General features: G+C 42.4%; 1 protein-coding gene across 1 annotated transcript; it reads left to right on the plus strand.

Moving 5' to 3' along the window:
* Window positions 1–4,638: 4,638 nt before the first annotated feature.
* Window positions 4,639–13,523, plus strand: LOC107815638 (uncharacterized). The gene is made up of 5 exons (XM_016641253.2): window positions 4,639–4,807; window positions 4,903–5,051; window positions 5,148–5,196; window positions 5,658–5,800; window positions 13,189–13,523. The coding sequence occupies exons 1-5, from the start codon at window positions 4,759–4,761 to the stop codon at window positions 13,273–13,275; spliced, it is 477 nt and encodes a 158-aa protein (XP_016496739.1). The 5' UTR covers window positions 4,639–4,758; the 3' UTR covers window positions 13,276–13,523.
* Window positions 13,524–14,054: the final 531 nt, after the last annotated feature.

Consider the following 14,054-nt stretch of genomic DNA (forward strand, 5'->3'; position numbering starts at 1 on the left):
AATGCATTGAATAATCGTAGTTTGCTTTAGGCTCGATTTAGATTAGTATTGTGATTGTATATACGTTCGCGTAATATAATTGCAAATTAAATTCTCTAAAAGACTTAAGGGATGCGTGCGCGCAACTTCAACCAAACTTTTTTCTTAATAAAATAAACAAAGCATTATTAATTGTGGACACATTCGCGTGACATGATTTTAACGCGCCAAAAGAAAAGAGTATACTTACGCATAACTCAATTCTTTAATTACGAATAATTCAAGTGATTTAAAAGCGGTAAAAAGATAATTACACATAGGTCCTAAAATGAGTAGTTGAACAATTAAGCCAAGTATAAATTACTAAGCGACCGTGCTAGAACCACGGAACCCGGGAATGCCTAACACCTTCTCCCGGGTTAACAGAATTCCTTATCTAGAATTTCTGGTTCGTAGACTTCAAAAGGAAAGTCGAAGTTTCCTCGATTTGGGATTTAAAATAAATCGGTGACTTGGGACACCAATTAAAATATTCCAAGTGGCGACTCTGAAAATAAATAAATAATCCCATTTCGAATAATGTCACTTAAATTGGAAAACTCCCTTATATCACTTTCAGGTGTGTAAAAAGGAGGTGTGACAAAATTGCAACGAGGAAGTCAGACCTTTTCAAGGTAAGGCGGAAAGATAACGAGATGCTCAGGGAATTCGTTTCTCGGTTCCAAGCAGAGAGAATGGATTTGCCTCCGGTCACCGATGACTGGTTGTTCAAGCTTTCACTCAAGGTCTCAACACTCATAGTTCTATAGCTTCACATTAGTTGAAGCAAAGTTTACTCGAATACCAGGCTGTCACTTGGGCCGACGTACATAATCGGTACCAATCGAAGATTAGGGTCGAGGATGATCAACTAGGACTCCTTCGGGATCCGTTTATCCTAGCAGGCCAAGGGTAGGATTAAAAGGAACGTCAATCAAGAACCGAGGTCGAATAGAGATCGATATCAACCGTATAACGCAGACCGTAGAAGCGGCGGGTCTAGGCAAAGCTTTGCACGAAATGAGAGGAGAAATGATAAAGGTCAAAATTCACAGGGGCTTGATGCCGAGGAAGATCACGTTAAATATCCAACATCCGAATAAAGGTACACCCCCAGTCCAATCCTTTCTATTTTTTCGACTAACACTTGCAGGTTTTCGACAAGGATCGACATGAAGCTTTGGACCTTAAAGCACGCGTTGCATTCTTTTTCCCTTAGACCGATTTTTGTCCCAAATGGGTTTCTCCGACAAGATTTTTAACGAGGAAACCATTGTCGTGTTAACTTAGAGCAATTCAACGGTATCCGAGGTTCCCTACAATAAGCCTCGAAACTGAAGGGCATTGCCCTCGAATGTCTACTTTGTTGCAAGGAAATCACTTCAGGACATGGGGTCTCGATAGGAGAACTTTTTAATGGGCCAAACGATTGGATGAATCGTGTCCATATAGAATAGTCGAGCCCCGATGGCGAAACATGTACGCATGTATCAATTATCCAAATAAGCATTCTTTCTATATCAAAACACTTTATGTATCAAAGAAACTTGCTACTATACGAACATCATACTTGTGATTCCACGAGAAATGGCTCAAGGGACAAAATGCAAATACACCTCGAATACTCGGGGACTATCATCGACAGTCAACACATTCGAGTATCTGAACTCGAATTTATAAGACCTCAAATAGGCATCCCTCGATGCAAAGGCCAAGGCCATCATACTCAGGGACTAAACTTTCGGACAAGTTCGAAAGGTTATCGGGAAACAAGTCCAAGAGACATACCCGAAGGCTATGGCCATATTAAAGGCTACGACCATATTAAAGGCTACGGCCATATTAAAGATTGCGGTCATATTAGAGACTACGGTTATATAAAAGGTTACGGCCGAAATAATGCTGCTCAGAGACATCCGGCTTCCGCCATAAATTAAAGGCCTTCAAATACTTCAAAAAATCGTTTAAACTCGGCTACCCTCGGGAAAAGCAAAAAGGGCTTCGATAAAATCAGTCTTCGAATAATTTAAAGGCTTCGATAACATCAGCCTTCGAAAAAGCCTCAAGAGGTATTAACACAAACGGGTTCTGATCGATTGAACCCTCGAAAATCCCAATGGGTACAAATAACACATGCTAAGACATAAATAAATTTTCACTAAGTCTTTTCGACGAAAAGAGGGAAAAATTATAGTCGTCTTAGAGGCCGAATTGGCCACACTTAAAGAGCCTAAGGGCCGATCTAAAAGAGCCTAAGGGCCAATATAAAAAAGCCTAAGGGCTAACTTTACTTCGAGTTCGAGGAAATCCTCACTCGACTATAAAGCCTAAGGGCTATTTTCATTTCGAGTTCGAGCAAGTACTCACTCGACTACTAACCCAAGGGCTACCCGAGTTCGAGAAAATTCTCACTCGGGGACTATCTATGAAGCCTAAGGACTAACTCTATTTCGAGTTCGAGCAAGTCCCCACTCGATCATAAAAGCCCAAGGTCTATCTTAACCCGAGTTCGAGCAAACCCTCAATTAGGGACTATCCATAAAGCCTAAGGGCTAACTTTACTTCTAGTTTGAGCAAATACTCACTCGACTATAAAGCCTAAGGGCTATTTTCATTTCGAGTTCGGGCAAGTACTCACTCGACTACTAAGCCCAAAGGCTACCCGAGTTCGAGAAAATTCTCACTCGGGAACTATCTGTGAAGCCTAAAGGCTAACTCTATTTCGAGTTCGAGCAAGTCCTCACTCGATCATAAAAGCCTAAGGGCTATCTTAACCCGAGTTCGAGTAAACCCTCACTCGGGGACTATCCATAAAGCCTATGGGCTAACTTTATTTCGAGTTCGAGCAAGTACTCACTTAACTACAAAGCCCAAGGGCTACCTGAGTTCCAGAAAATTCTCACTCGGGGACTATCTTTCGATCCCAAGGGCCACCTCGTCTCAAGTTCGAGCATATCCTCACTTGGCCATAAGGCCAAAGGGTTATTTTCATTTCAAGTTCGAGCGTGCACTCACTCAACTATCAAGCTGAAGGGCTACCTTACCTCATCGACGATTGAGCCTAAAAGCTACTCAATCTCAAGTTCAAATGGTCATTCCGGGACCATTGATTAGAAACGTTCGAGGGCAGAACTTGTTATAGGTCATTACCATCTCAAACTTTGGACATTCAAAAGGAATTTTATGATAAGGTGCTTTGACCGCACCAAAAGGTAACATATTTAAGCCATGAAAGGATAAAAGGCTTTGTATAAACCTTTTTATAAGAGATATAGGTCACGATCAAGAGTTCCTCGCAAGGGCCGATCAGCCTCAAAAGCCAGAAATTACTAAGAGCACGAAGCCTAATCGGCACGGTCCTTATCGGTAGAAGTGTCTTAGCCCTCAGAACCTTTCCCGCCGTCGGACTCGCTAAAAGTTCTTGGAGTTTTCCTTGAGAAAGGCCAACTTCCAAGCTTTCGTTTCCTCAGTCGCTTGCATCACGATGATGATGCCGTGACAAATCGGGATAAAGATAAAGGACTCAATTCATTTCTTGTCGTTATACTCTAAGAAACGCGGGGACTATCTGTATACGGTAGAAATCATGGCTACTCGGTTTCGTGGGCTCGAGGGTCACTTCAAGAGCGAGATCGAAATAGACTAGGAGCGATCCCGATATATACAGTCAAAATCATATGCCTCCAATTTTGTAGGCTCGAGAAGTCGCATCGAGGACAAAAGTTCGATATAGACCAAGCTCGGGATCGAAGACCTAAGTGCTCGAGGAACATCGGAGCCAAGTACGACCGACTCTGAAACAATGCCATTATGAATTTGTTACAGAAGGACAAGATTCCCGCCAAGTTCCCAAGATCATAGCGTAAATTCCAGAATAGATTTATATGAATTAGTACAAATCCGTATTAGGCGGTTATATAGCTGTCCCCAATACGATTCCTTACTGTAAATAGAAATGTACCATATTTTAGGGTTCCCCTATTATATAAAGGGGACCCCAATCATTTGTAAAGATCATCTAATTATTGGCAAAGAATATACTATCTTACTTTTTCGCTCATTGTTCATGAGAGTTGTCCTTTCGCTTTATTATTCTTGCTTTATTGTTCTTGACCAATCTTGAAGTCATTTGGGCTCGAGGTCGAGACTGACTTATCTACTGGTTTGGTTTTACTTATTTCCTTCATCTATACTTCATATTTCTTGATTATTAATTGGTATTGAACTAAATCACGTATCTTTAAAATCACAAATCAAATTTAATTGTTACTCGTATTTTCGAGGTAAACAAAACCAATATTCTCAAATGATTTGACCAAAAACAAATTAATATTCCTGCGAAATAGTGCATCTAAAACATCATTTGAAGAAAAGTCATTTGCAAATAAACAGATTTTTGAAGTCTAACCAAACATGCCTTTATTCTAACATGGATAGCAGTGAGGTAAATTATTCCACGGAATAAAATGAGTCATACATAACAGATTAACGATTTTACTCGAATTCGATACCTACATATAATTACTTTATTACCTGTTTCTCAAAAAAAAAAAAAAAAAAAAAAGAGTCAAGACATACAAGACGTGGCGACCAAACCCGGTGGACCAGCTTTAGTAGAGCCTAGATCATGTGAACCGGAAAAAAAAATATAAAAAGAAAAACAAAAAATAACAATTCCGCGCCAAGGAGGAGCAAAATAAGAGAAAATTACCTAAAACCAGAAGCTGAACCCTAGAATTGATGGCTGAAAAATTGGCCCCCGAAAAACGTCACAGCTTCGTCCACAACGGTACTTTTAACTCCTCCTTTTCCTCATCTACGACTGGTGTTTTTGTGCATATGGAAATTTTAACATCGATTGTGAAATTGACAATTGAATTTCAGGCCAGAAGGTGTTCGAGTGGGACCAAACCCTTGAAGAATTGAACATTTACATAACTCTTCCTGAAAATGTTCCTAAGAAGTTATTTTACTGCAAGGTTGAATCCAAGCATTTGGAAGTTGGGATCAAAGGCAACCCTCCTTATCTTAATGTCAGTTATTTAATTTCGTACTTCTTTTGTAAGCTTTAAACTTAATATTCTATCACCAATGGTGTTAACTTTGTTTAATTTTTTTGTTTTCTGCAGCACGATCTTCTGAACCCAGTTAAGACCGATTGTTCCTTCTGGACTCTAGGTAATTAATTGTTTTCCTTCATAGAAATAATATTTAATTAATTCCAGTGACGAATTTCTATTGGAACGGGCCTAAATGGAGTGGAATGGATATAGAAGATTTATATAGTGGGTCTCTCTTTTAGGAAGCACTGTGAATCAACTCATGTAGTTTCAAGCATTTAAAATACTAGTGATCAAATGTCTCTGAAATTCTTAGGAAAGTTGAAGGGTGGTTAAGTTTGTTTGTTCATAACATGGAGTCAAGTCGGGTCAGCTTAATTAATGGATATAAGAGTTAGCTGTTGTGCAAAGTTGAAGTTGGGTATATTTGTGAAAAGTTTTACTCAATTGATCAGGACAATTGCCAGAGAATTGTATGAAACTTATGAGGTCTAGATATGCTTAGTTTGGACTGATCGTTGATACTTGCTTAGTTAATATGCAGATAAAGTCGTATCTAACAGAGATGGTAAATTGCAGAGGATGATACAATGCATGTAACTTTGCAGAAGAGGGATATAGGCCAGACATGGTCTTCTCCCATAATGGGTGAAGGGCAATTGGATCCTTTAGCCAGTGATCTTGAACAGAAGAGGCTTATGCTCCAAAGGTTCCAAGAAGAGGTGATATGATTAAGCTCTACTAAAGTCTATGTTGCAGTCCTTGCATTTTCCTATCCTCTAGGAGTGTCCCGTTGATTGTTTTTATTGAGTGTTCCCTGCAATTGCTACTTCCAAGCTGTTGGTTCGTGTTGATTCATTGAATTGCAAATTGTTACTTGCTTCTTTACTGTTCCTTCATTGGTTGATTTGTTGACTTGCCCCTTCTTGGTGGACTAGTCATACTCATGAATTCCTTGACCCTTCAAAATATTGTTATTTCATTAGTTGATTGTGTTGTCATTGACATTCTTCTTGGACTTGAGATATCTGATTCTTTTCCCTGAAGTGGCTTCATTGTGGGTTGTGTTCATAACTTCATTTGGTTCATATTCTGTTGTAAGATTGTTATAACATATAGGCGCTTTAAAATTCCTGAAAGCAGCCCACTGCACAAAGCATCCCGTGTTTATGCAGGATCCGGGGAAGGCCGCACCCCAGGAGGTGTGATGTAGGCAGTCTACCTTGATACAAGCATTAGTGGCTGATTCCAGGGGTCGAACCCGTGACCTATAGGTCACATGGAGACAACTTTACCGTTGCTCCAAGGTTCCCCTTCTTAAAATTCCTGAAAGCAATGAAATTTAATACTAACAGGGAAGACTTTCCCACATAGCAGTATTTAATATTTTCATGATGTATATATCAGGATATTACTGAACTTTAAAAGAAAGCAAAAAGGAAGAGCAAAGTGCAGAAAATTAGACAAGAGTAATTTATAGCTTGCGGAAACTGATCCTACTAAGCTCGGAGATAATCTGATGTATAGTTGCAGGACATTTTCTGGAGAACTCTTTTCTTGTCATTAACTGCCTTAATGAAGACTGCTTCGATGGTCTATAATTTGTTATGCCTGTCTGTCGCTTTCTCCGGTAGTTCTTATTTCGCTTAAATCCCTTCTTCAACGCACTGTGGCTCATTTCTCCTTTTTGCATAAATGCAGCTTATAGAAAGAAGCAGATAATGGTGCTGTAAACTTTGGTTCCAAATTAAAAGTAGGATTATATTACTGTTCCCTCTTTACCTTACTTTTGCTTAAAATAAGCATAATTTTAGTGTTCCTTCTTTAGAACAACAATACTTTGGAGCATTGGAGAAGCTGTGTCCAAGCTCCAAGGTTTCAGAGTTTCTTACAGAAATTTTGACGAGCTTCCTTGAAAAACACTAATATCTTCCATGTTTGACTAAAGATGTGATATTTGCACTCTCTGCTAGGGTGGGTCTTCTGGAAGTAGAGGTTAATGGACAAGACACATGGATCAAGATAGAATTATAGGAGTGTAACTTTGTAAATGAGGTCAATATACATCATAAATTATCTAGAGAGGCTAAGCTTTTAGGAGATCCATATTGATACTTGTGATAGTTTAGTGCAGCCAAATGAATTAGATGATTATAAGGCTGGAAGAGCTCTACTATTGAATGTCTGTCACAAGAGAGTTGGTAGTTACTTGGGCTACTGAAGGAGCTAGGTTTATAAAGCTTCAATGAGTGTAAGCAACCCTTAGATGATGATATGACTGAAAACAAAGATGGTTTGCTTCTTTATGTACCGAGTTAAGTTAAAGGCAGGACTCACTAAGCATTTGCGTTCATGAGTCCTGACGTGAGTGTTAAGCTAGATACTAGCTCAATGATTGCAGGCGATTGGCTAATTGTTTTAGTAACTGCTGATAATTTTCTTAGGAGTTATCTCCTAGTGATTAACAGTCAAACGACGGAGTATGACAGAAATTTTGAACTTTGGAAGGCTTTTAGGAATTCCCACCCAATGAGATTTTTTAAATGCATGAATACACATGAAGCTTCAGAAAAATCATCACCGGGGTGAACCTTCACACCATAGCCCTTAATCCAGAATCAATTGGCTTCACTGCTGGGACTCAGAAGTTTTGAATGGCAAAACTGGATAGCTTTTGTAAACTGCGTGATTTGGATTTAGCTTTTATTAAACATTAAGATTTAATAATTGGATTTTAGTAATATATTTATGGCTGAAATTTAAGAATTAGACATTTCTTTTAAAAAAAAAGGAGATGTTTCTTTTCATTTTATTTTTGTTTAACCATTTTGTTGTTTGCACCCTTACACAGTTTTAGGTGGAGCTATTTTTTGTCTTTTCGGGAAATGAATGTTTATCGCGACATCATTCTTATTTTTCGGTTGTTTGGATTATATGTATGATAATTGATGAGTCAGACTCATGATTAAATACTAGAAATTGCTTAGGGTTTACTTCTTATCATTCTCTCTAACAGTGCGGTTTTGTTTCCTTTAATTATTTAAGATGTGTTTTCTTGTGCGCGTGCGATTTGTTACGCAATGCCTTCCTGATTTTCTTTGGAAGGGCAACGTAAGGCTAAGCAACCGATGTTAGTGCGGTTGCTGTCCGCCAATGAGGTCCCCTCTGCACGCTAGACTAGATTGTCAGTGCCGTGCGGGAAAACCAATGTCACGAGCAATTGCGGAAGCTGAGAGAGAATTGGGTTTTGAATGCTGATGATGATTTTATTGATGAATGAAAGCTGATTACAAAAAGATGCGGTGTCGAGAGGGAGAGACACCAGTACAGAAAATTGATTGCTTGAAAATGTTTGATTGCTTGATCCCCCTAATAATGCTTAAAAAAATAAACCAAAGTTACATGACTAGTCCTAATAAAGCTGTAGAAGCACACTGAATGAAAATGATGTAAACTAGCCTATAATTACAATAAAAAGGACTTAGTTTATTACAATGTAGAAACAAGTCCGATGACAACAGCTTTGTCTTGCGGGTTAGGGTCTGCGCGCGCGGTGCTGTTGGCGCGCGCGACACTTGTTGTGTTTGCCTGAGGCTGGGCGCTGGTGCTTGGCATCAGGGTTTGTGCGCGAGGCGCTGCTGGAATGGGCCTGCAGCTGGGCACTGGCGAGGCACCAAGATCTGCGCGCGCGACATTGTCAGTGTGCGCGGCGCTGTTGTCATTGGCCAGCCGCTGGGCGCTGGCGAGAGGCATTGGTGGGGCGACAGAGGCGCATACGCGCTTGTCACTTGGCGCAGCCAAGATCACGGGGCCGACCATGGCGCTAGGCATTGTGAGGCTTGCTAGGCCGCCATGGGGCGCGGCCAAGGGGTCATGGGGCGTCTGGAAAGCAGCCCATGACATTCTCCCCCACCTGAGTTGGCGCCGTCCTCGGAGCCTTATGCTGATGATGATGATTCTGGTAGTTGTTGGATGGGAGGTCTGCGCCCCTTTGTTCTTTGAGCTTGCTGTTTTAGCGATGCAATGATTTCATGCGGCTGACATGGAAGACTGGATGGATCTTCCACCAGGATGGAGTTTTCACCTGGTATGTGGACTTCCCAATGCGTTTTTCAATGGGCAGGGGCCCGATGTATTTTTGTTGCAGGCGAGGGTTATGGGTCCTCTCTGCAAACAAGTATCGCTTTGGGATGCATAACATTACTTTGTCCCCTACTTGATGTTGGGCAAAACAAAGATTTTGTTCGGTGAATCTTTTTGCCCGCTCTTGGGCTCTGACGAGATAGCTCCGCACTATCCCCATGTTGTGCTCCCATTCGCTCGAGAAGTTGGCAGCTCGAGGAGATTTCGGCATGGTTGATGCATTCACTATTTGCGGGAGAAGCGGTTGCTGTCCGGTAACAATTTCAAAAGGGCTTTTGTTTGTATGATGGCTCTTTTGAGAATTGAAACACAGTTGAGCAGCATCCAAGAGCTTCACCCAATGCTTCTGTGATCCGGTTGCAAAGTTGCGGAGATATTCCTCCAGTATGTCATCGAACCGGTCTGTCTGGCCATCCGATGGTGGATGGATGTCTGAGTTGTGACTCAATGTTGACCCAAAGCACCTGAAGAGATGGGTCCAAAAGTTGTTAGTGAAGAGTGAGTCGCGCCTACTAACAATGTCTTTGGGCAGACCCAAATGTTTGACAATGTGCGAGAAGAAGAGTCGAGCTGTATCTTCTGCTGAGATGTTTTGTGGGGCTGCTATGAAAGTTGCATAGTTTGAAAACTGATCTATGACAACCAAGATGGATGCAAGATTACCGACTTGGGGCAATCCCGTGATGAATCTGAGGGAAACACTTTCCCATGGTCTCTCATCTCTGTGGGACATGTAATGGCTGCAAGGGTCCCGTCTGTGATGAGTGATCCAACTTGTCCTTGTGGCATGGTTGACAAGTCTTCACACGCTGAGGAGCGTCACCCGTCTTTTGAGGCCGATGACATGATGACTGATTGTTGCTGCGAAGGGTAGCCGAAACCAGGGGTTCATGTCTGTTGACTACCTTCTCCAACTGCATGGCCGAGATGTTTCCAGCGACCGTCTTTATGGGATTGCATGGTATGGTGCAGCGACCGTCTTTATGGGATTGCATGGTATGGTGCAGGGCTTGGCCCCATTTTCTCCCAACATCAGGAGCATGTTGGCATATGGTACTGGTATGATGTTGGTCTGCCTCATGAACTCCAAACCCACTATCATGTCAAAGTCATTTATGATGCGATGCGTAGGTCGATGCTTCCTTTGTATGGGCCAAGTTTCACTGGGACATTTGTAGTTGTTCCACCCAATGTCTGGGGTGGCGAGTTGATAGCCTTGACGCGGCCTTTGCTCTTTTGCACAACTAGACCGCTGCGCTCTACCTGAATTGAAGACAAGTAGTTGTGGGTAGCACCCGTGTCTATCAATGCGTGAAGGGGTTTGCCGTTCACTTTCAATTCGACGAATATTAGGGTCCTCGCTTGTTTAGGAGGCCTCTCGTCCATCTTTTCCTTCTCTTTCTTGGTGATTGGGACTGAGATTTTCTTAGGAGGGCGTGCACTGGTCCCCGCTAAGGCATGTGGGATAGAGCCAACAATTGCATTGAAGGCGCCTACCTGGTCTTCTTCTGATGTGTTTGATTCATCTGACTCATCCTCGGCAGTTTGATGAGCATTTATCTTTATGTTTGGGCATTCATTGTTCCAATGTGTGCCGCCACAATGACGACATTCTGAGGGAGGCTTTCTCCCCTGATTATTGTTGATGAATGCAGCATTATTTCTACTGGAGGGAGGAGTCTTAGTTTTGGATGCACTCCGATCTCCCCCACTTTTGCTTGGGCCACCGTTGCTGGGATGGTTCCCGTTGAATCCCCCTCGGACATGCGGCTGGGGCCTGTCATTCTGAGTTCCCAAGTGATAATCGCCAAGGCATTTTGCAGTTTGAATGGCCTTGGGCAGGGTGTTTACCCGTTGTCTTTGTAGTTCCATACGGGCATGAGGTTTCAAACCTTTTATGAATGCGAAGAGTTTGTCTTTGTCCCCCATGTCGCGAATGTTTAGCATGAGTGCGGAGAATTCGCGCACATACTCCCGCACTGATCTGGTGTGCCGAAGCTCTCATAGCTTTCTCCTTGCATTGTATTCCACATTTTCGGGGAAGAACTGCAGGTGTATGGCTGCCTTCAGCTCGTCCCATGTCTGGAGAGTATCTTCACCGGCCCTGATGGCTTCGTATTTGACCCGCCACCAAAGTTTGGCATCGCCCTGAAGATACATGGCAGCAGTTGCTACCTTTTTGGATTCTTCCAAATGGCCCACGGCACCGAAGTATTGTTCGATGTCGAAGATGAAGTTTTCCACTTCTTTAGCATCCCGGGATCCGTCGTATGGCTTTGGCTCCGGTATCTTAAGTTTTTGTGGAATGGGGGTGAGGTTTGCTGCACCCCTGATGTGGTTGTCGCCTCCTCGAAGTAGGCTCTGTAGGGCAGCATTGACAACGTTGAGCTGGCCTGTCAAGTCGTCTATGGTTTGCTGCATGGCAGTTAGTCTGTCTGTCTCTTGTTCCCGATGGGCTAAATCGTCGGCACGCTCCTGTTGGAGGTCCTCAAATTTGTCATGAATATTGGCAGTTTCAATGGTTGTCGTTTGTCGGTCATCCTCAGAGTCACGACTAATGTTTGCAATGTCATTTTCCGCCTGCTGCATTCGGCGGTCCAGGTCGTCCAACCTTTGCACTAGGTTGTTGTGTTGATCAGGCACCGTATCCACGATGGGTCGTAATCGGTCAACCGTCTCTTCTAGGGATGCTAGGCGCTCCCCATGATTCACCATAGTCAGAAATGGTGATGATGGCGAATGTGTTCCCTCGTCCGATGTCGAGCCTAGGCTCTGATACCAACTGTTACGCAACGCCTTCCTGATGTTCTTTGGAAGGGCAACGTAAGGCTAAGCAACCGATGTCAGTGCAGTTGTTGTCCGCCAATGAGGTCCCCTCCGCACGCTAGACTAGATTGTCAGTGCCATGCGGGAAAACCAATGTCACGAGCAATTGCGGAAGCTGAGAGAGAATTGGGTTTTGAATGCTGATGATGATTTTATTGATGAATGAAAGCTGATTACAAAAAGATGCGGTGTCGAGGGGGAGAGACACCAGTACAGAAAATTGATTGCTTGATCCCCCCTAATAATGCTTAATCCCCCCTAATAATGCTTAAAAAAAATAAACCAAAGTTACATGACTAGTTCTAATAAAGCTAGAAGCACACTGCATGAAAATGATGTAAACTAGCCTATAATTACAATGAAAAGGACTTAGTTTATTACAATGTAGAAACAAGTCCGATGGTAGCAACTTTGTCTTGCAGGTCAGGGTCTGCGCGCGTGGTGCTGTTGGCGCGCGCGATACTTGTTGTGTTTGCCTGAGGCTGGGCGCTGGTGCTTGGCATCAAGGTCTGTGCGCGAGGCGCTGTTGGAATGGGCCTGCAACTGGGCCCTAGCAAGGCATCAAGATCTGCGCGTGCGACATTGTCAGTGTGCGCGGCGCTGTTGTTATTGGCCAGCCGCTGGGCGCTGGCGAGAGGCATCGGTGGGGCGACAGAGGCGCATGCGAGCTTGTCACTTGGCACAACCAAGACCACGGGGCCGACCATGGCGCTAGGCATTGTGAGGCTTGCTAGGCCACCATGGGGCACGGCCAAGGGGTCATGGGCGTGGAAAGCAGCCCATGACAGATTGTATGAAAAGAATTAATGTATATATCGATGTACATATATTGCTTCAAGCCTCTTGAGCAGTGTATCTATTAATGCTTTTTTGGGGGTCAATTTCTTTAGTATTATTGATTGGATCACAATAGGTATGTCCATCTTAACTTCCTCAGTTACTAAATGCATTTGTTTTTCGTCAAAGCGGATGCTTGTGATACTTCCAGACGTTTTGCTTGAACGCTGGAATAGGGTACCTACACGTATCTGTCTTTGAGCTGTTATGCATCTTCTACATTCTGTTTAAAAATTGGGCGCAGAAAGGATTTTAAAATATTTTGACTAGTTTCTATTGGTAACAAAGGGTTTCTTCTCTGCAGAATCCAGGTTTTGACTTCTCACAGGCACAATTCTCCGGTAATTGCCCTGATCCAAGGACCTTCATGGGGGGAATCCGCTCAACTTGATATTTACTATCTTCAAAGTTTCATTATAACTGTGGAGCTTCCTAATATGCATTGTCATGGCAAGAAGCAAGGTGATAAGCTGTCCACTGGAATTCCTAATTGTAGTTTGAAGCATCAGTTCTTGGTAACCATCTTGTTTACTTGGTAACATTTATTGGTCACTTCTGTGTTGAATGAATATAATTGCATGTGAACATCTCTAGACTACGATATTGTCTCTTTCTTTTAGGTGTGATTGTCATGATCTCTAGACTACGATATTGTCTTTCTTTTAGTGGTGATTGTCGTGATCTCTAATTTTTTTTTTTGCATATTTCAAGACGTAAGTTCCGGATGATTAAGAAATCAATGAGCTCCTAGCAGCCTATGAAATAGGCTGAAGCTTTAGTACCAGCAAGACCTGTACAGTACTGTCTCTAGCCGCAACACATGTAATGCCATTGGTGATTCTTCTACCAAGACCTCCAACTCCAGTGCGATTACTATCCTCTATGCATCTCCATGTAAATTCTTCTCGATTCGATCAATTACTAAACAACTTAAAGTAATCTGTGATCCTAATTCTTCCCTAGCTTAAGTAAATCCAAATGCATTTTCCTAACTTTAAATATCAGATCAAATTATAGTCCCTTTTTTCCATCTTATTCGACTTAGTCAACCCTTCAAAAGGACTGAAAGAATAAAGTTTAAATGCATTATTCTTTACATATTCGATTCCGGCAGAATAATAGTAGTTGGCAATATGTGAAAAGAATAAAAGGATATCGTATCAAACTCAA

Source organism: Nicotiana tabacum, chromosome 8 (assembly GCF_000715075.1).
Source record: "Nicotiana tabacum cultivar K326 chromosome 8, ASM71507v2, whole genome shotgun sequence".
Taxonomy (NCBI): domain Eukaryota; kingdom Viridiplantae; phylum Streptophyta; class Magnoliopsida; order Solanales; family Solanaceae; genus Nicotiana; species Nicotiana tabacum.

Bases quoted from the DNA above. Each gene is read 5' to 3' on its own strand.
- LOC107815638 (XM_016641253.2), top strand. From the start codon at position 4,759: ATGGCTGAAAAATTGGCCCCCGAAAAACGTCACAGCTTCGTCCACAAC. The intron at 5,052-5,147 runs GTCAGTTATTTA...TGTTTTCTGCAG, and splicing joins GCAACCCTCCTTATCTTAAT to CACGATCTTCTGAACCCAGT. The intron at 5,801-13,188 runs GTGATATGATTA...TCTTCTCTGCAG, and splicing joins TCCAAAGGTTCCAAGAAGAG to AATCCAGGTTTTGACTTCTC.